The 20,644-nt window shown below is 45.1% G+C and overlaps 1 protein-coding gene across 3 annotated transcripts in view; it reads left to right on the forward strand.

Moving 5' to 3' along the window:
• Positions 1–20,644, forward strand: part of RAB3B (RAB3B, member RAS oncogene family) — a 110,404-nt gene that overhangs the window by 69,329 nt on the left and 20,431 nt on the right. For 2 of the 3 annotated variants that reach the window (XM_009250396.4, XM_009250401.4), the window contains exon 5: positions 6,007–12,300. The exons of the other annotated variant lie outside the window; for it this stretch is intronic. In XM_009250396.4, the coding sequence (XP_009248671.1) occupies positions 6,007–6,194 (188 nt within the window). In that variant the 3' untranslated portion in view covers positions 6,195–12,300. Of the gene's footprint in view, positions 1–6,006; positions 12,301–20,644 lie in introns of those variants that run through there. 3 annotated transcript variants of the gene reach the window in all.

Below are 20,644 nucleotides of genomic sequence, written 5' to 3' on the forward strand. Positions count from 1 at the left end.
TAGCCAAGGGAAGATATTGGCAGGTGATTGGAGATGCAGAAAAGGGAGAAATCCAGGTATTTTCCCCCTGCCTCAGCTGGCCCCCTAGCAGGGGCTGCTCCTCTACTGTGACTCCTGCTCTCATGGTTCCAGCTTCTTTTAGCTCTAATACTAGTATTTTTTGCTTTTGATAATCTCTGGGTTTCCTCAATATTCTGTTTAGCTTCTTAGTTCTTCCATCACCTATATAAGCAATTCCTTCTGGTTTAAAGAATAGTTCCCATTTTTCTGGTTGGAATCTGACTGAAACAATCACACAAAGTGCCATGAGAGTACAGGGGAGAGAGACATTGTATGTTCTGAGTGGTAGAGGTGTTGTGGGGAAGAAAAAGTGAAGCTTCTCTGGGATCAGTAATTCCACAGATTAATAATGAAGATGATTAGGAGTAGTAGCTAGAGATTAATAACATGAGCAATGGCACAAAACGAGGAAGCACTGATGTTTCTGGAGCATAGTGTGAGCCAGGAAGATGAAGCTGGGGGAGTAGAGACCAGGCCATGCCAGGTCTTGGGTGTTCAGCCAGTGAGGCTGGATATTGAATTGATCAGACCTCTTTCAATTCCAGTGACACAAATCCAAGTCAAAATAGCTCAAGTTATAGGAACAGGTGAATAGCTGAAGCAAAATGGAAGAGAAGGTCCATCCAAGGTGCCGGATGGATTGTCCACACGACACTCAAAGTTGCAGAGAATGAAAACAAGCCTTGAGTAGAAAGGAAGACAGTGAGTCCCACTGAGCCCAAATCATCAGTGACCAGAGGATGTGAGTGGAAGGTTGATAAATGACAGAGATGAGGTGGTGTCAGAGCAGAATGGAGAAGGGATCTGAACCGTGGAGGACACATGTTCTGGAGCAGTGTTGGGATGAGGAGAGGTGAGTTTAGCTGGTTGCAAGTTTCTGAATAGAATTCTGAGGTCATATTCAGAAGCAGGCAGTGTGGATGCCGTCTATGGGTCTGTGATAGCTGCCTTTGGACAGAGTAGATAAACATGATCATTTTTGGGGGGTGGGGGAACATCTCAGATTCAGTTAAGAATTGAGCCCCATTAAAGACAGCAGAAATGTCATTGTTCTGAAGCCAATTAGGAGGAGAAAAGGACTGGGGGCTAGTCTGGTTAATTGGTTGTCATCTTCCTGACCTCACTAGATTCTCAGCTCCTAAGAGTCCTTATTAATGAACCTGAGGAAAAGGTTACCATATGGACCTACTAATGAAGAATATTTCAGGAATCTGACAGTAATTGGGTGGGGTGCATTTGGGGTTATTCTGCTAAGCAAAAGAGGCCCTTGACCTGGCTAGACCCATGAGTTGGTAACTTGAGTGACAGTTCTTACACTCCAGGTACCTTTGAGATGACAATAAAGACATCTCCTTGCATGACACAAGAGCTCCCCCTGTTTGGCCCCCTGCTGACTCAACTCTCACCACTTAGGGTTTTCTGCTGTAAGGATAACAAACTGCTATGGCCCTTTTTGCATAGACCAAAGCTGATTTTGCCCCCTTATCTGTGCTCTATTCATGCTGTCTCCCCTGCCTGTTGTGCTATGCTAGACATGCCTGTGCTCACACATACACTCACAGTGACATGTCTTTGTCTAGCTGATATCTGCTTAAGCATCAGCTTCTCCAAGAAACCTTCCCTGGTCTCCAGGCTTGGTTAGATGCTTTCTCTGTGCCCTGACAATCCCCTGGCTTCCCTCCATTCCAACACTTATTGCCCTGTAATATTGTCAATGTGTCTGTCTTCCACAACAGACTAGGGGCTCCTCAAAGGTAAGGGCTGTGTCTGATTCACCTCGCTGTCCCCAGTGCCCAGCACAGGGTCTACCGTGCTCGTTGAGCTGAGCTTTCATGACCCACACTATCCGTATCCCCTCAACCACACCCTCCTTCCTCATTCCCACCTCCTTAATTCAACTATTCATTCCACCAAAATTCACTAAGCACCTACTCTTCCAGGTGGTGCTGGGGCTCAGAATGACATAGTTCCTGTTTGGGGAGCTCCCTGTCTTTATGGACTTCTGCCATGCAGGGTAAAAAGTGCTATGACAGGAGGAAGCACAGAGGATAATGAAGATACCATATGTAAGCTGAGTCCTGAAGAATGAGAAGAAGTTAGGTGAAGAGTTTTGCTTAATTATTTTTAATGTAATTTAATTTATTTGTGTATTCCTTTATTTATTTATGGTCTCGAACACCTGGCCTTAAGCAACCTTCCTGCCTTGGCACCTCCAAAGCACTGGGATTCCAGGCTTGAGCCACTGGCACCTAGCCAATTTTGCTCAGTTCTGACTTTTTTTTTTTTTTGAGACAGAGTCTCACTCTGTCGCCCAGGCAGGAGTGCAGTGGTGCAATCTCAGCTCACTGCAACGTCCGCCTCCAATCTCAGCTCACTACAACGTCCGCCTCCCAGGTTCAAGAGATTCTTCTGCCTCAGCCTCCTGAGTAGCTGGGATTACAGGCAGTGCCACCACACCCGGTTAATTTTTGTATTTTTAGTAGAGATGGGGTTTCACCATGTTGGCCAGGCTGGTCTCTAACTCCTGACCTCAGGTGATCCACCCACCTCGGCCTCCCAAACTGCAGGGATTACAGGCATGAGCCACTGCACCTGGCCTGAGTTCTGACTTTAAAGGCTCACATCTTCACTAACTTCAAGAAGCTTCCTCCTCCTCTCCTTCCCTGCCAGCCTCTCCCTCTCCTGCATCCCTGCATGGCCTCTGGTTTCCTCTACCTGGGTTAGAATGTTACAGCTTGTTCTGTTGCTGTTCCAACTGAGAGTGAGACAAGGAGGCATAAGGGATAGACCCCTGGCCCATCTCTGAGTCTCAGTTTTCCTGTCTGCAAATTACAAGTGCTAACCCTTGCCTTGCCCCACCCCACTCACATGGTTGTTTTCGTATTTGTGAACTGTTAATGTGAACTGCAGATGGGAGAGACTGATGCCTTTATTAGCATGTCTTTTCTACAACTATAATTGATCTCCCTGTATCTGTATCTCTAACGCTCAACACAAAACATGGCACAAGGTCAATGGTCAATAAAGACTTGGTGGGCCAGTCACTGTGGCTCATGCCTGTAATCCCAGCACTTTGGGAGACCGAGGCAGGCAGATCACCTGAGGTTGGGAGTTCCAGACTAGCCTGGCCAACATGGTGAAACCCCATCTCTACTAAAAATACAAAAATTAGCCAGGTGTGGTGGTGGGCACCTGTAATCCCAGCTACTCGGGAGGCTGAGGCAGGAAAATCGCCTGAACCTGGGAGGCAGAGGTTGCAGTGAGCCGAGACTGTGCCACTGCACTCCAGCCTGGGTGACAGAGCAAGACTCTGTCTCTCAAAAAAATAAATAAATAAATAAAAATGAAATTAAAAAAAAAAAAGACCTGGCTTATTGATTGACCCTAAGTGATGAAGACAAAGAGATTTCCCCAAAGAGATTTCCCCAAAGACCCTGGAGACAGTAGAGGTGCAAAGAAGCTGGGAGTAAGGTGGGCCAGGAACATATAGGAAAGAGAATTGCCATGTATTCACATGCCAATCATGTCATATACTTCCATGGATTTAATTTTCATTACTATCCTATGGGGTAGGTAGTATTTGCCTCATTCTATAGATGAGGAAACAGAGACTGAGAGCAATCAGGCAACTTGTCCAAGATCACACAGCTAGTAGCTGCCCTGTGTACAATGTGGCATGTCCTCCCCTCAGTGCCACTTCCTCACAAGGGATTTGTGCCCCTGGCCTTGAACTGTGTCCTCATCTTCATCTGAGCTGAAAACCTATTTATTTATTTACTGGTCTGCCTCTTTCCTAAATAAGCAATACACTCCCCGCACCTCCTCCAACACTGCCACTTGTGATAAGGCAGTCAAAGACTGGGGAGTCAATTTTTGTGATGTTCATTAAGGAGAAACGATATGCTGGAGGGTCTCTGAAGCTGACTGGGTTTCTACGGCCTGAGGATAATGAGCCAGCAGCTGCCTCCTTCTTCATCACATGTCCACAATTAGCAGGCACTTCTGCTGCTTGTCTTTCTCAGGTCAGGAAATGGCCCACAGGAGAGGCTGTCAGCTGGAGGTGAGCTGGCAGGAATCGCATGTGCCTTCCAGCCAAAAGGCTGGGAAAAGAGAGGCCTTGTTTATACCTGGGGGGCTTCAGCCCTCTCTATGGATGGTGGAATAATAGGCAGAAAGAGGGAGGGGGGAAAGAGATCCCTCCTTTGTTAGAGAAGATGATAAAAGGGGGAGAAAGAGATGGAGAGGAGGTGGGAGGAACAAGTTGAAAGAACAGAAGGAAACTGTCTTTATAACAGGCCACTTTTTTCCAGCAATGTATTTGTCATCTCACTCACTCCTCCCACCTGTTCTTGGTAGGAAGACACTGTTGTTTTTCTTATTTGACAACAGGGAGTCTGAAAATTGGAGAGGTTAAGTGAGCAAAGAGGTGAAGTGACTCGCCCAGACACAGATACTGTTAGTTGGATTAAAGCAGAGGAGGCCAAAGAGACTTGTAAAGGAAGAAAAAGGTATAATCAGGAAAAAAAAAAAAAAAAAAAAATGCAAAGTGAAAGAGAAAAGGGGGAAGAAATGAGAGGCAGAGCTGTGTGTGGACTTTGGAGACAGTCAATCCCAGGTCTAAACCCAGTTTCCGCTAATACAGCCACATGACTTTGTGTGAGTTATGCAGTCTCTCATATTCTCATTTATAAATTGGAGATGATGTTATTTACCCAACTGGTTATTGTGAGGATTAAAGAAGATGATATCAGTAAAGCTCCTAGCATAGTGTCTGGCATATAGTAGTTGCCCCAAAGATATTAGGAATCCCAAGGAGAAAGTGCAAGGGACACAGGGAAAGGCTCCAAAAGAAGGGAAAGAGGAAGGCAGACAGACAAGAGAAGTGGAAGAGGGCTGGGGACTGATGGAGAGGGCCACTTTTGCTTCTAAGGGCTGCCACCAAGCTGACCAAGATTCCTCGGGTGGAAAGCAGCCTTTTTGAATCAGGAGGGCCTTTGCTGTGTCTCTTGGGACAACCAAGTTCTTTTCATCACAGAAAGTGACGCTAAGGGTCTCAAGATACAAAATAGACAAGAATGTTGCACACCTCAGATGTAGTTTTCCCTGGGCCTTTTGTTGGGTTTGTAGAGGTAGGGTGAGATCTATTGGATTGTTTTAGTGGAATTCAGGGAGGAGGAACCCCACTGAGTGGAAATAAACCACTGTGGCTATGGGTGGAAAGGGCAAAGAAGACTTATTCAGTGTGAATCTTGAGGTGCCTCCTAGAGCCCAGACTAGAGCTGGCCAGCCTAGGGGGAATGAAAGGCAGGGGAAAGAGGAGGAAAATCCCTGCGAAAAAGTCCAAAACCTGGGCTTCTCATACTGGTGCTTTTCCTTATCTTGGGCAAGCTAGCTTACTTCTGTAAGCCGGTGTTTGTATTAGTGAAGTGGAGAAGATCTGACTGAGACTCCTTCCTCAGGGGCAACATGAGGATCAAATAAAATAATCTATGTGATAAGTGCTTTGGAAACTGTAAAGTGCTGTGGACACACATTTATGCATTTGCTCTGTCAGCAAACACTAATGACCCCCTCTGTGTCAGGCACAGGGCTATACATTTCACATACATTGTCTTGCCTGATCCTTGAAATAACTCTATGAAGTAGGTAAAATTGTCCTTTTTTACAAACCAGGAAATTGATTTGTAAAGAGAATAAGTGACTCGGCCCGGAATTAAACAGCTGGGCAGTGGTAGAGCTAGGATCAGTCTGACTGAAAGACCAGTGCAGGAAACTCCTGCCCTGTACCGTCTCCTTGAAGCAGAATCCCCTGCCCGTGGAATTGGGCCTCTTTGCTTCACTGCTGAGCACTGGACATATTAATCCAGAGTGCTTGGGCTGAGGGCACAGAAGGGTTCCAGCAGAAGGGATGGGAAAAGTCCTTATCTGTATCTCTCCTCTTTCCAGGGTTTGATTTCTTTGAAGCCAGTGCAAAGGAGAACATCAGTGTAAGGCAGGCCTTTGAGCGCCTGGTGGATGCCATTTGCGACAAGATGTCTGATTCTCTGGACACAGACCCGTCGATGCTGGGCTCCTCCAAGAACACGCGTCTCTCGGACACCCCACAGCTGCTGCAGCAGAACTGCTCATGCTAGGCAAGGCCCACCTTCCTGACCTCCCCTCATTGTGGCCCCACACCCAGTCTGCTTCTCCCTGTTACACACTGTCCACTCTCAGCCCACTCTCCCTGTTACACACTGCCCACACTCAGAGCAAGATGAGTTGCTGCTATTCTTTGCCTGCCCCTGGGGTTCTCTGCAGATGGTCCCAGTAATAGATACTCAGCACTAGACTAACAGAACAGGTCACTACACAGGTGGAGAATCACTTTACAAAAGAAGACTCTGTTTTACAAAGGGGATTCACTACAGGGACTTAGAAAACAGTCTCTTTTCTGCCTTTAAAATGAGACTTCCTCCATTTACCAAAATGTGACACACACACATTCTTCAGGGGCATGCCAATTGCGTAAAATGAGGCTCGCCTGCATAGCTAATCCTATTAAAGACAACTTCTCAAAGCACAACGTGCTTGTTTCCTATCGGGCTCCCTGTGGGGCTTTCTCTCACTACAAGTCAAGCTTGGGCTCTCAAAGCCCTGCGCCTGTTACCACGGATGCCCACAGGGCCTGGGCAGTTGCTGTGGTGACAGGCAGAGCTAATCTTCAGAGAGCTCAGACTCTCTAATGATGCTGAAGCAGCAAAGGCTGAGTCAGAAACACACTTAAGAGAAAAGATTATCCCCTACAAAATGTCAGAGGTTCCTGTTATATGAAAGAGCAAGTAGGTATGCTCAAGAAAGACAAACAGAGAAAAAGAGAAACAGGCAAGATCAAGAAACAGATCACGAGTTTCTGATTTTGCTGCTTTCCAGTTGGTTCTTAACTGTGGGAACTTAGTGAAATTGGTTATTGGTTCTTAGACTCCTAGAACCTGAGGATTTTAGATTTGATGGGATTCCCAAATTTACCTAGTCTGACTAGTCAGTTCTAACCTTCCTTTTTCTGACAAGTGACTGTCAAGCCTAACAATCAAATCTCTTTCTTCTAAAGCACACCTTCTAGGCAGGGACAGGAGCTCATTTTCCACACCATCTTTGTCAACTCTCATAGAAAGTTTTCCTTGCTTCAAGCTCAAATCTGCCTCCTGGAAGTTCTTCTTCTTCTTCCCTCCCTGTTGGTACCAGCTCTGCTGTCAGAGACTTCACAGTCTGTGCTCCCTCTGCCGTGTGACATCTTCAGACTATTTGAGAACAGGAATCATGACTCCTGGGACTTGCCTTTTCTCTAGGTCAAATACCTCTATAATTCCATCTGCTGTTCTTCATAGTGTCTTCTCCCTATCCTGCCCCCTTCCTCCAATCCATCTTTTAACTGCTCTTGAGCAGTCTAACTGAGAAGTATGATTCAAAGCAAAATAAATCTTAAGGTGGCATGACCCTGAAAAATTTGAGAAAATTGAACTCAGAGATCCCAATCCCAACCCCTTTCTCCTGGGAGTGAAACCTTAGTTTCTACCAGAGAGCGTGGGAAACCACTTCTGGTGGAAGCCCCTTAATTAAACACCTGAGGAAAAAAATAAAAGAAACTCAGAGACCAGAATAAATTAGCTCATTATTCTAGCTTGCTTGGCCACAGGGACATATTTGGTTTTGGCTGAAATAATGACATGGAACTGGCAATGATTCCAGAAAATCTTTCTTCTCTATCACGGCCTGAATCCTCAGCCACCTCAAAAGTCAGCAGGCAGGGGGAGTCTCTCCCCAGTTTTCTCTTCATTTCAAATGAGGCTCATTGTCCTAGAAAAGTACATTAACTAGCAACCAGTCCAATGACTAAATAAAAGGACCATCTAGGACGCTGTGGCTCACACCTGTAATCCCAGTACTTTGGAAAGCCAAGGCAGGAGGAACACTTGAGGCCAGGAGTTTGAGACCAGCCTGGGCAATGTGGTCAAATTCTATCCCTACAAAAAAAAAAAAAAAAATTAGCCAGATGTGATGGTGCATGCCTGCAGTCCCAGCTACTTGGGAGGCTGAGGCAGGAGGATTGCTTGAGCCCAGGAATTTGAGGTTGCAGTGAGCTGTAATCATGCTACTGCATTCCAGTCTGGGTGACGGAGTAAGACCCTGTCTCTCTCTCTCTCTTTTTTTTTTAAAGGAGTCAGCTCTACAAAGATGTTGCTTTCTTTGATGCAATGCAGAGAACAGAGCTTTGGACTTGGAATCGGGAGACCTGGACTCTGTCATTAAATCAACTGTGACTCTGGGCCAGTTACTTTCCATTTTTGAGTCTTGATTTCCTACTTATAAAATGAGGGAGCTTATTTGGATGATCTTTAAGGTCTCTTTTGGCACTAATAACTCGGTGACTCTTTTTTTGCACCTTCACCATTTCAGTTGATCCACCAAACAAACCTGAGAGATCAGGATTGGCATCCAAGAGTTGTCTTGGCCAACTCTGATGTCATGCTTACTCTGTACTAGACATTGTTCCAAGCATTTCACATGCATTAACTCATTTATCTTCCCAACATCTTGTGAGGGAGGCACTAGAGTGAGCCTCATTTGAAGATGAGGAAACAAAAGTACAAAGAGGTTCTAGCTTGACCTCTAAGGTTACATAATAAGTAAGTGGTAGAGCTGGAGTTCACATCCAGGCAGCAGGCTCCAAGGTCTGTGCTCTTAACCACATTCTGGGCTGCATCTTTTATAGACAAACTATGATCCAGAGAGATTACGAGATTTGGATCACATACCAAGAGAGTGTTAAAGCCACATTAGGATTCAATTCCAGGGCCATCAGATTCCAAGTCCACTGGAGAAAAGATGTATATCTCTAATCTGTTAACAAATTGCTCAACTACTCAGACTAATCCCAGGTGATGGATGTCTAATGCTCAGGAAAGGCGAGTCAGTCTCTGAGGCAACAGATCCCATGGGCCTGGGTAGAAAATGCCCAGTGCTTCCCAGTCCCAAGTGCTGGCTTTCCGTGTATCTGCCTCTGCCAGGCAACACTTATCAGGCTCCCAATCAGCAGGAGCCTCCATGATCCACTTTGAACAGCCTCTATGCTCCAGCAATGGGGCATTTGTGAAGAGTGACTTGATTAACTTTTCTGACCATGGGTATAATACGGTTGCTTCACAGGGCAGTGGTTCTGGGTGTGATTTTTACACTGTAACGTTGTATACAGTGTCATGGATAATTACTATTTTTTTCTGGTCATTAACACTCACCTACTCTAGTACTAGGATTTCAGACCAAGGTCCTCATGACGCCTGGATATTTTAGTATCTATATCCAATAATCTTTTCTCTCCTACTGAATATCCAGGCAAAGATCAAATCATTTTCTTTAAAACTGTCAAATTCTGTAAAACTCAGGAGCCAGTTCAAGGGAACAAGCATCTTCACAATAGATGGAATCAAGAGTTAAATGTTACAGTGGCAAACTCGTCTACTGGGCAACAGACAACCAGACCTGCTTGTGAGATGGCAGCTCCCCAGCCCTGCTCTGTGACCTCATTTCTGTCAAATGAAAGGCAGCAGCTTCCAGCTGATTGCAGCACAGTGTTCATCAATCACAGTAATAGCGCAATTAGCCACCAGGGTTCAAGCTGTGTAATATGTGTTAGTGGCAACTTGTCCTGGATTTAATCTTCCTAAACAATCCAAATAAAATATTTAAAAACTCTTGACTTCTGGCTGGGCACAGCAGTTCATGCCTGTAATCCCAGCACTTTAGGAGGCCTAGGTGGGTAGATCACCTGAGTTCAGGAATTCAAGACCAGCCTGGGCAACATGGTGAAACCCCATCTCTACTAAAAATACAAAAATTAGCCAGGCATGGTGGTGGGCACCTGAAATCCCTACTCAGGAGGGTGAGGCAGAGAATCGCTTGAACCTGGGAGGCAGAGGTTGCAGTGAGCTGAGATCGTGCCACTGCACTTCAGCCTGGGTGACAGAATGAGACTCCATCTCAAAACAAAACAAGCAAACAAACAACAACAACAAAAAAAGCCTCTTGACTTCTAAAGAGGCAAAAGTGGCCAAAAGTGTGATACAGTATTGTGTTTGTTTACATCTATTTTAAATGCATGTGTATCTGTAAATACAAAGTGATTCATGACTTATTGTCTCCTCAGTCAATAGCATTATTAACTTCTAGGAGCAGCAGTGGAGTAGAGTGTACTGAATGGTCACAGACTCATTGATTATCAGATCTAGAAAGGAGCTTAGAGAAGATCTGTTCCAGGCTCCTATTTTATAGAAGGGAAGGTTGACGTCCAAGGAATGGAAGGAAATCGCCTAATTATTCTGAGAGTACCGCAGTGATGGAGCCAGGACTAGGTCCTGGATCACCTCTAAGAAGACATTTAGCTATTTGAGTATTGACTAGGGCCTAGCATTATTAAGCACTAGATAAATACAGATGAAAAAAAATGATCCCTGCCTGCAAGGTCCTTATGATCTAATGGAGATGCTGTTTCTAAAATATTATTATCACAATTTGGCAGTCAAGGAAACAGCCCTGGAAAAGTTAACACGCTCAAGTCACCCACTAGCATCATTTGAACCCTCCTCTGTCTGACTCATGCTCTTTCAAATTTTTTTTCTTCAGATTGTCTTAGAAGAAGGGTAGATGGGATATACCCTCTGGTAGTACCAGGCTCCCAAGGATTCTTAGAGTTAAATAACCTCAGTTAATTAAATAACCACAATTGCTTGGTGACCGAAGCCTTATAACATCCACAGAATAAGACCATTCTCCAGACCTGACTCCCCAACTCATATTACCTGCTCCTGCCAGCCACTAAGCTCCTTGCTTGGATATCGAGTTTTCTGGAGTATCCTGAGGAATGTTTGTTTGACTTTGTTTGCCAACAGTTTGGGGGAAGGGGAAAGAACTACAATAATCAGTGTCCTGGGATCTCATTGATTTCGGATTCCCTGCCCCAAGCCTACACCCAATTACCTGCCATAGTTGGGGAATCAAGTAGCATCCTGTGGCTGGAAGTAGATGCAAAACACTAGTCTGTGAGATATAAATACTGTTAAATGAGAGTTTTTGAAGGTCCTGATCCGTTATATGAAGTAGACAAAATTCAAATTTATTTATTCATTTATTTTCTCAACAAATGAATATGTATTATGTGCCAGGATACAAGTATAGCTTCATGATTTAGTCTAGACATTGTCAAATCATCACCCAAATATAATTACAAAGTACTCTAAAGGAAAGGCACATGATGCTGTGAGAACACTCAACTGGGAAACCGGAATCACCTTTGAGAAACTGTTTCAGGGGCTCTTGGGAGAGTCTACTGCTCCCAAATATCTCTGCTACCCACTGGCCATTGCTTTACATTCCTCCACTAAGCTTTCATCTTTTAGTACTAACCTTTGATGGCTGATTAAATACAAATGCCCCAAGAAAAGTGAGGATAGGAGAAAGAATATCTCTACCTGTGAAACATTGTTAGACTGCCTGGCTAGGAGTTCATTGTTGTTTTCTGAAGGACATAACCTACCACTCCAAAACTTATAGGCTTAAAACAACAAACATGTATTATTTCTTATGATTCTGTGGGTTGGCTGGGTGGTTCTTCTGGCTGAGGCAGGATGGTCTAGGATAGCTACATCCACATGTCTGGGGTCCCACCTGAGATGACTGGGGCTGTTGAGGCCTTTCTCCCTGTGGTGTCATCCTCCAGAAGGCTGCCCAGATTTGTCCATATGGTAGCAGGAGTTTCCTCGAAGCAAGAGAGGGCAAGATCCAACACAGAAGCACTTTTCAAGCTCTGTTTCCATCACATTTGCAAATGTCTCACTGATGGACACAAGTTCCATGGCCAAGCCCAGTTTTAACAAATGGAGAAATAGGGCTGGGCTCAGTGGCTCACGCCTGTAATCCCAGCACTTTGGGAGGCCGAGGCATGCGGATCACTTGAGGTCAGGACTTCCAGACCAGCCTGGCCAACATGGTGAAAACCCATCTCTACTAAAAATACAAAAATTAGCTGTGCGTGGTGGCGGGCGTCTGTAATCCCAGCTACTTGGGAGGCTGAAGCACGAGAATTGCTTGAACCCAGGAGGAGGAGGTTGCAATGAGCCTAAATCGCACCACTGCACTTCAGCCTGGGCGATAGAGCCAGACTCAGTCTCAAAAAAAAAAAAAAAAAAAAAAAAAGGGAGGGGGAAATAGATGCCATCTCTTTATGGGAGGAGCTACAAAATATGGTGACCAATTTTTTAATCCACCACAGGAAGCAACCTCAGTCCTCTGAAACTAAGTCTGGTAGATGTCTTGGGGTCTTAAAACATGGCTCTGATTATATCACCAAAGACAAGTGGCAAAATCGTCTAGGGCAGGGCAGTCTTATCATTTGTTTAGTAGTTATCCAAAGGATTTACTTTGGAGAAATCAAGACACCTCAGATGAAGAAGTTTTGATGCTTGTTAAACAGTCCATTTGGATACTTCTTAGCTATCCCCGAGGGACAAATCTGACTTCTCATTTCACAGGATTCACCATAGATAATGGTTGTAATTCCTACCTGAAGCTCCTGGCCAGAAGCCCAGCAGAAAGATTCAGTATATACAGAAAAGATGGCTCCAAGAACAGTTGGGCCTTTTGTTCTAACTGTACTTCCTTCCTTGATGTACTCGTCTAGTCCCGAGGCTTTAGATGCCAAGTCTTTGATAATAACATGTGTACCTAAGTGCCTACTGGACCTTTTCATGTCTCAAACTTAACATGTCCAAATTGAAACTCTTGATTCTGCCCCCAAACTTGTTTGAACCCCAGTCTTCACAGAAAACTCATCCTTAATTCTTTGATTTTTCTCTTTTTCTTAGCCTCCTTGTCTAATCTAGCAGTAGATCCTAGGGTTTTACTTCTAAATGTATCTCAAATCTGATCATTTTTTCTCCATTTTCATTGCCATGACCTTGGTCCAGGCCACCATTGTTTTCTGCCCTAGAGAGCTACCATAGAGTTCCTAACATTTCCCTACTCACATAATTACTCCACTCTAGTCCATTCTCTCTCACAGGAGTAACATTTTATATATATATATATATTTTTTTTTTTTTTTTAATAGAGGCAGGGTGTTGCTATGCTGCCGAAGCAGGTTTCAAATTCTGGCCTCAAGTGATCCTCTTGCCTTGGCCTCCTGAGTCACTAGGATTGTACATATGAGCCACCACATCCAGCCTCAATGGCAATCTCTTAAAAATCTAAATAAATGTACAGCTCAGTAACACTGAGGTTTACTTCAGTACCCTACACGAAAACAATCCAAACCTTGGCAAGATGGTGAAACCCTATCTCTACAAAAAATACAAAAAATTAACTAGGCATGGTAGCCCGCACCTATAGTCCCAGCTACTTGGGAGGCTGAGGTGGGAGGATCGCTTGAGCCCTGGAGGTCAAGAATACAGTGAGCCATAGCCATGATTGTACATTGTGCCACTCCAGCCTGGGTGACAGAGGAAGACCCTGTCCCCCTCTAAAAAAAAAAAAAAAGAAAGAAAGAAAGAAAAAAAAGAAAAAAGAAAAGGAAAGAAACGAATAGAATTCAGAGACTTCCATTATTATTAATACCTATTTTATTGATTCTGCTTCTAGCCCTGAGTCCGCTCCTAACTTGCTATAGGATCTCTGGTAAATCATTTCCTGTAATAAGCAGCTATCACCTCTCTCCTTGTTTCTTCCAGAAATAGTAATCTCTTCTTCAGTAGTACTACTACTGCCTAACCCAAACCAGGTGATTCTAGTGAAGACTGTCAATAAATGGAGCATGTGATCAAGCAGGGCCCATCAGAATCCTTCCCTAAGATTTTTATAAAAAGCTGGACCTATTCTTTTTCCATTTGAGTGGCAAATATTTGAAGATATGAGGTCTAAAGCTGTGATGGCTTATTCTCTACCCCTGTGTAAATTCTGGTCTATAGTAAGCGAAAACAAGGCCATTAGGCAGAGGGCAGCAAAGACATATGGTGAGAAAGTGTGGCCTCTGGTTTTCTAGACCCTGATTCTGGTTTGGAGGCTTGGCTGATCACCTCTTCCTTTGATTCTGATAGAAAGCTCAGCGTATCTTTCTAATAAAACCCCCCTTTGCTTTGCTTGTTGGAGTTAGGTTCTTATCACTTGCAACCAAAAATACATTGTCTCCTCTTTTGTTCTCAGTTTTCTCCTTGTAGCTCCAAAGCACAGAAATTCTAAAAAAAAAAAACAAAACTGGGTCTTATCTGAAAATCCCACTGATACAGACTTTCTGATCCAGACTGTATAATCTGGAAAAGAAGCCTACCCTCGTCTCCATCCTCTCTTCTTGTACCTGAAGGAACGAAGAAGAGGGATTTCTCAAGGTGAGAAGCAGTTCTCCATGGACACTGATGACAGCACAGACAAAGTTTCCTATGACTAGGGATCACTGTCCACACAGAGTCTGGCTTCCCAGGTATCCAGCAGGTAGACAAAACAGCTAACTCCACTGCCACTCCTTTTTCTCCACATCCGTTCCTATTTCTCAGCCAACTCAGTGACATCCGCCACGTTGAGAGTCAACTACTGACTGGACTGAGTTGTGTGGTATATGCTTCTGTTTACTTCTCTTCTGTCTTTTTTAAGTGGTCAAATAGCAAACGCTTAAATAGGAAATCTCTGGGAGACTTGAATAAAAGACTTTGCTTGGTAGAAAATCATGTCACAGAAAGGCAAATACACAGCAAAGTAAGTCAGCAAGTCCCTGAGCAGTAGGATTAGGATTCCTGTCTCCTTTCAGATTCAAATGCATCTCTTTCTGGGGTTAACAGTGGACTGTTAAGAGGCTGTGCAGCTTGGGTTAAGTCATTCTTATCTCTGGGCTTCAGGAGCTTAGACCAGATAGTTTCTACAGGCTCTCTTGGTGCTGATGCCTTGGGATTCTGTGGCTGTTTTCTGTAAGAGCTGCAAGGGGCAAACAGGATTTTGGCAGCAATCCTTTCATTACTAAAGCTTCCTTTCTTTTCGGGTACAGTGAAAAGAGCCAAGGCGGTGTGACCCCCTCATCACTTAGCCAGGCGTATGGTCCTGGTTTCTGAGGCTGCCAGAAAGCATCTTAGCAATTTGTGTCTGGATGGTCCATGCCTGACTATTCTAGGCTGGAGGTTCCTAAAGAGTAACAAGAGGAAGAGAAACAAGAATCTGACACTTGTTGAGAATAGAGCACAGTCCCATTTGTTTGAGAAGAGACACCAGGCAGCCATGTTTATGTGCCAGAAATGCATTCCACTTCAAGGAGGACTTAATTTATGGACCAGTGTGTGCCAAGCTGAGCTGGGCAAGATCTTTCTCAGGACAAACTCTGCCATGCAGCTAAAAGCCTGGAAACTAAAAGGATTTCATGTAGTAAACTATCTTCCAACCCCTGTAAGCATCAGACCACAGGATGAGGTTTCAGAATGTCATAAGGCAGAGTAGTTAAGCCTACAGGGCTTACAGTCTGACAGACCTGGGTTCAGTTCTTGGGTCTTCATCACTAACTAGTTTTGTGACTTTAGGAAGATGACTCCCGGAGCCTCAGTGAGCCTCAGTGAGCCTCAGTTACTTCATATGTAAATGAAGTAATAATATCTACTTCACCAGGCTGTTGAAAGGATTAAATGGAGACTGGGTGTAAAACCCTTAGTGCAGTGCCGTGCACACACCATAGATGCCGAACGTGTGATGTTGGCACTACACAATGTGTAATCCCAATCAGGCAGAGCTAGGCAGGCAAATCTAATCCAGAATCTTTGTAAGGGGACTGAGAACCAGAGACTGGAGAAAGCCAGTGTAAACACCATGAGCAAAGGAGCAAGAGAAGGGGCATTGTGTAAGTAGGAGTTGGAGCCTGGACTTACTAAGTGGATCAGGGTAGAAGAATCCAGTCAGGACCAAGGGAGGAGAGTCCAGGAAAATGCCATGAGCACCTCTGTAGCATGACCTTGTTGGGCTGGGTTAAAGTAGGGTCTGCCACCAGTCATCTGACAGAAAGGTACTTCATGCACTTCCTCCTTCCCCCAGAAATCAGCCTCCAGGAGTGAGGAATGAGCCCAGAATGAGAGTTTAGAGTGCTCCAGAGCCTTTGTTAGAGGTGCCCTCCAACATTCAGAAAACCAGGATTCCAGAGACCTGGGTTTGAGTCCTGACTTTGCAGCATACTAACTGTGTGATCTTGAACCAACATATTTTCACCTAATGAGGCTGAAAATCTTCCCTACTTCACAAAATAGTTATGAGAGTCAAATAAAAGTACATTTTGGAAAATGAAATGCTGTGGACATTTAAGGTGGAGCCACTGTGAGAGTCTAGGGGGGTAGATGGTATTCGTCTCAGAATGAAACTGAATATACCCCTCCCAGAGCCCTTTCCAAGGGTCCCCTCCTTCTTTCAGCTCCTTCCCTCCACCTCAATACACTTCCTGTCCCAGGAACCTAACCTCATCTAGAAATACCAGGGCCAACATGCCTTAAACCTAGAGGTTTGGCTGGCTTCAGGGAAACTTCTGGAGGCTAAAAGCAGCCAAGAAGAATTAGCCACTACATGCTGGGCCTGGATGAACAGAGCAGTGAGCTGTGACGGGGCTGGGGCCCAGGAGGAGCAGGCAGGAGAGTTTGTATGCACCATGATTCAAATATTATAACAAAAGTCATCGATCATGTGTTCAGCACTTTACAATTCCCAAAGCACTTTCCCATCCATGCCCTGATGATCTTTGACACAACACTGTGATGTGGGTTTTATTATTTCCAGTATAGATGAGGAAAACTGAGGCCTGCATCAGTGAAGCAACCTATCCAAGACTACATAGAGAAGGCAGTAAATGGCAGGGTTAGTCTCAGAACAGGGGAGGGTCTATACCCCCCGCAGTGGGCAGTCCTAATTCTGAACTTCACCTATCTGGGGGTGATAGAGGGGAACAAGAGGAAAGCTGCTAAAGAGAAAACCTAAACATCTGTTTTGTCTACGTATGACTTCCTCTGCTTGTGGGAGAGAAGGAAGGAAAGGAACACATTGTTGTCAGCCCCACAACCCCAACAAAATTAAACCCTGGAGCAGGTTGAGCAGCAGAGGCTTCCCTCAGATCAAGGAGCCAGGGGCAAATGATCTGTCTCTGTGGCCACACAGAGAGATGTCACCTTATGCAATTTGCATATCATCTTCAATTCCCCCAACTGCTCTTTCTAATTTATTCAACTGGGGACCAGGCTTGTCTCATGCCAACCTAGGAGATGTACGATAGCAGTATGAGCAGAATTCCTCAGGAGGCACAATTAGCAAAAACTGGAGTTGCCTCTCGATAGGCCTGAGCAGAGAGAGGAACAATAGCTCTCACGTCTCTCCTCATCAGATTCTAACTAAGCAGATGTTCTCATGCTTTTTTCTTCTTTCTATGTTCTGTATACTGACACCTCTTCTCAGTGGCATATGAAATATGAAATGTAATGTGTTGTGAGTTTGTATAAATATAAAGGAATATATATACACAGTAGCAAAAGAGAAGATCTCATTTACAAATATCTATGGTGTTTCCTTGTTCTGTGTTGATCTGTTTTATTGATACAAACTGAATTTTCTTAATGTATCTTCTATCTCTATTATAGTGGCAATGATGGTATATGCATTAAAGTTCTTCTGAATTGTGTATCATTTGTAGAGTGACTCTTTCCTGAGTTTGTGCTAAGAACTTTGGGCAGAGGAGGCTGGACGCAGTGGCTCATGCCTGTAATCCCAGCACTTTGGGAGGCCAAGGCAAGTGGATCACTTGAAGTCAGGAGTTCAAGACCAGTCTGGCCAACATGGCAAAACCCGATCTCTACTAAAAATACAAAAATTAGCCAGATGTGGTGGTGGGCACCTGTAATCCCAGCTACTGGGGAGGCAGAGGCAGGAGAATTGCTTGAACCCAGAAGGCAGAGGTTGCAGTGAGCCGAGATCGCTCCACTGCATTCCAGCCTGGGCGCCAGAGTGATATTCTGCCTCAAAAAAAAAAAAGAACTTTGGGTAGAGATTCTTGCATTCAGAAATCTTTAAGAGGAACTGGGAAACAGGTCCAGCACCAATGCAACAAAAGACACAATATGATGCAATAGCTCATGACGGACTCAGGAAAGGGGGAGATCAGGATGGACTACAACAGTCAGGGAAGCTTCATGGTGAAGGAAGGACGGACATTGCAAGAGGTCAGGGAATGCCTATTAGTGTGCACTTCTGGAGACCTGCTGGGCTGTGGCTCTGTGCTAGGTGGTGTAGAGGTTGCAGAGAATAACAAGGGGCAATGTGTGCCTCCCAGCAGCTTAGCTCAGTGTTAGCTCATAGTGGAGATTTAAGATACACACTGCTGGATGGCACGTGGGAACAAGGCTGCTGAGCTGGAAAGTAGAGAGCCCACAGGAAAATGAAACCAAATGTAGACAGAACTTGCGGCCCCAGGAAGGGGCAGAACCTGCTCCCTACCCGCACCTCTCCTCAAAAAGTTTAATAGGTCTAAGTAGGCGGGATATTCAGTCCAATTTTACACCCATCTCCACCATTCTTTCTTAGCCTAGTTAATTCTTTCCCCTTTCTTAGCCTAGTTAACTCCTACTCATCTGCCAGGACTCAGGCATGGAGACCCTGGTGGGCCAGGGAGGACACAGAGCTTTGGAAGCACAGAGCAGAGATAATGGAGGTATCAGAGATGCACTCAGAGATTGGAATTCCTTCCTTCCTTCCTTCCTTCCTTCCCTTCCTTCCTTCCCTTCCTTCCTTCATCTTTCCTTCCTTCCTTCCTCCCTTCCTTCCTCCCTTCCTTCCTTCCTTCCTCCTTCCTCTCTCCTTCCTCCTCCCCTTCCTTCCTTCCTCCTTCCCTCCTTCCTCCTTCCTCCTTCCTCCCTCCTCCCTCCTTCCTTCCTTCCCTTCCTTCCCTTCATTCCTTTCCTTCCCTTTCTTCCTTTTCTTTCTTTCCTTCTTTCTTGGCATTTTAAAGAATCCCTGTATAGGATTCTTTCAGTTACAAGGGACATAGACCCACTTTTAGTAGTCACACAGTAAAAGAGGGGATCATGGTGGGAGGGAAATTTGTTAGCTCATGTTACTTATAAAGTCCAGGGCTATATCTAGCTTTAGGCTTAGATAGAAGCAGGTGACTAAATTATATTATCAGGATTCTCTCTTTCTCTCAGCATCAGTTTTCTCTGGGTCAGCTTTATTCTCAGGCCACTCCAGGCTTATCCTATTCATATAGCCATCTGGACAGAGAGAGAATGGCTCTCCTTCAGTAGTTTTGGCAAAAATCCCGGTCATGTTTAGAATAGTCCAGGATTAATCATTATGCCAGGGGATGGGGTGTTCTGGTTGGCCAACACTAGATTTTATGCCAATCTCAAGTTGGAATGTGGGATCAGTCCCACCCAAACCAGATGAACTGCAAGTGGGAGAGGGATGGTTGCCCCAAAGGAAAATTAGGGTGCCGTTTCCACAAGAGAAGAGAAGAGAATAGATGTTGTCCAGGCAAACATACCAGCTAGTCATAGGAGCTACAGAATCAGATCATTCCACAAAAGACATCCAAAAACTGGACTGAGAATGAGAATGGGTTATACCCTCAGGATATGGGGATGGAAGGAATAGGATGGGTAGGAATGTGGGGAGGGGCAGAGTGGAAGCAGCCAGCTGAGGGCAGAGTAGTCAAAGGTCAGTACATATGATTGAACAGGCTGTGTCCTGCTGAGGGGGCCAGAGGGAGGCTAAATGGGGGTTGAAATCAGCCTAGATTCCAAGTGCAAAGCCTTGTGTCCTGGTGTGGAGCTGCACTAGGAGAAAGGGCTCTTTGGTGTAATTCACACAAGGGTGCTGTCTCCTCACTAAGCCATGAGCAGAGGGGCAGCATCCATCCAGAGCGGGCACAAATGTCTCCATTCTGCACAAAGATGCAGTCATGGGTTGAATGGTATCCTCCCAAAAGATATGTTGAAGCCCTAACCTCTGGTACCTGTGCATGTGACCTTATTTGGAAATAGCATCTTGGCAGATGTAATCAAGTTAAGATGAGGCCATACTGCATTTGGGTAGACCCTAAATCCAACGACTGATGTCTTTAGAAAAGAGATGAGAGGGAGATTCAGACAGAGAGACAAAGGGAAGAAGGCTTTCCAGGGATGGAGTCAGGGATTGGAGCACTGCAGCCATGGGCGAAGGAATGCAAAGGATTGCTGGCAGCCACCAAAGGCAAAGAGATGGGCATGGAGCAGATGCTCCCTCAGAGCCTCCAGATGCATCCAGCCCTGTTGACACCTTGATTTTGGACTTCCAGCTCCAGAACTGTTAAGAGAATCTGTTTCTGTTTTTTGAGGCCACCTAGCTTTGTGGTACTTTGTGACAGCAGCCCTAGGAAAGGAATCCAGGGCTAGCAGCTAGCAGCAGCCTGAGAGTAAAGCTCTCCCCCGCCCTGCCCCTCAGTGTCCTGGTGGAAGATAGAAACACTTGAGGTACCCAAGAGATCCCAGCAGAAGTATGAGGGCCTCCTCCTGGGCACTAC

Source organism: Pongo abelii, chromosome 1, assembly GCF_028885655.2.
Source record: "Pongo abelii isolate AG06213 chromosome 1, NHGRI_mPonAbe1-v2.0_pri, whole genome shotgun sequence".
Lineage (NCBI taxonomy): Eukaryota > Metazoa > Chordata > Mammalia > Primates > Hominidae > Pongo > Pongo abelii.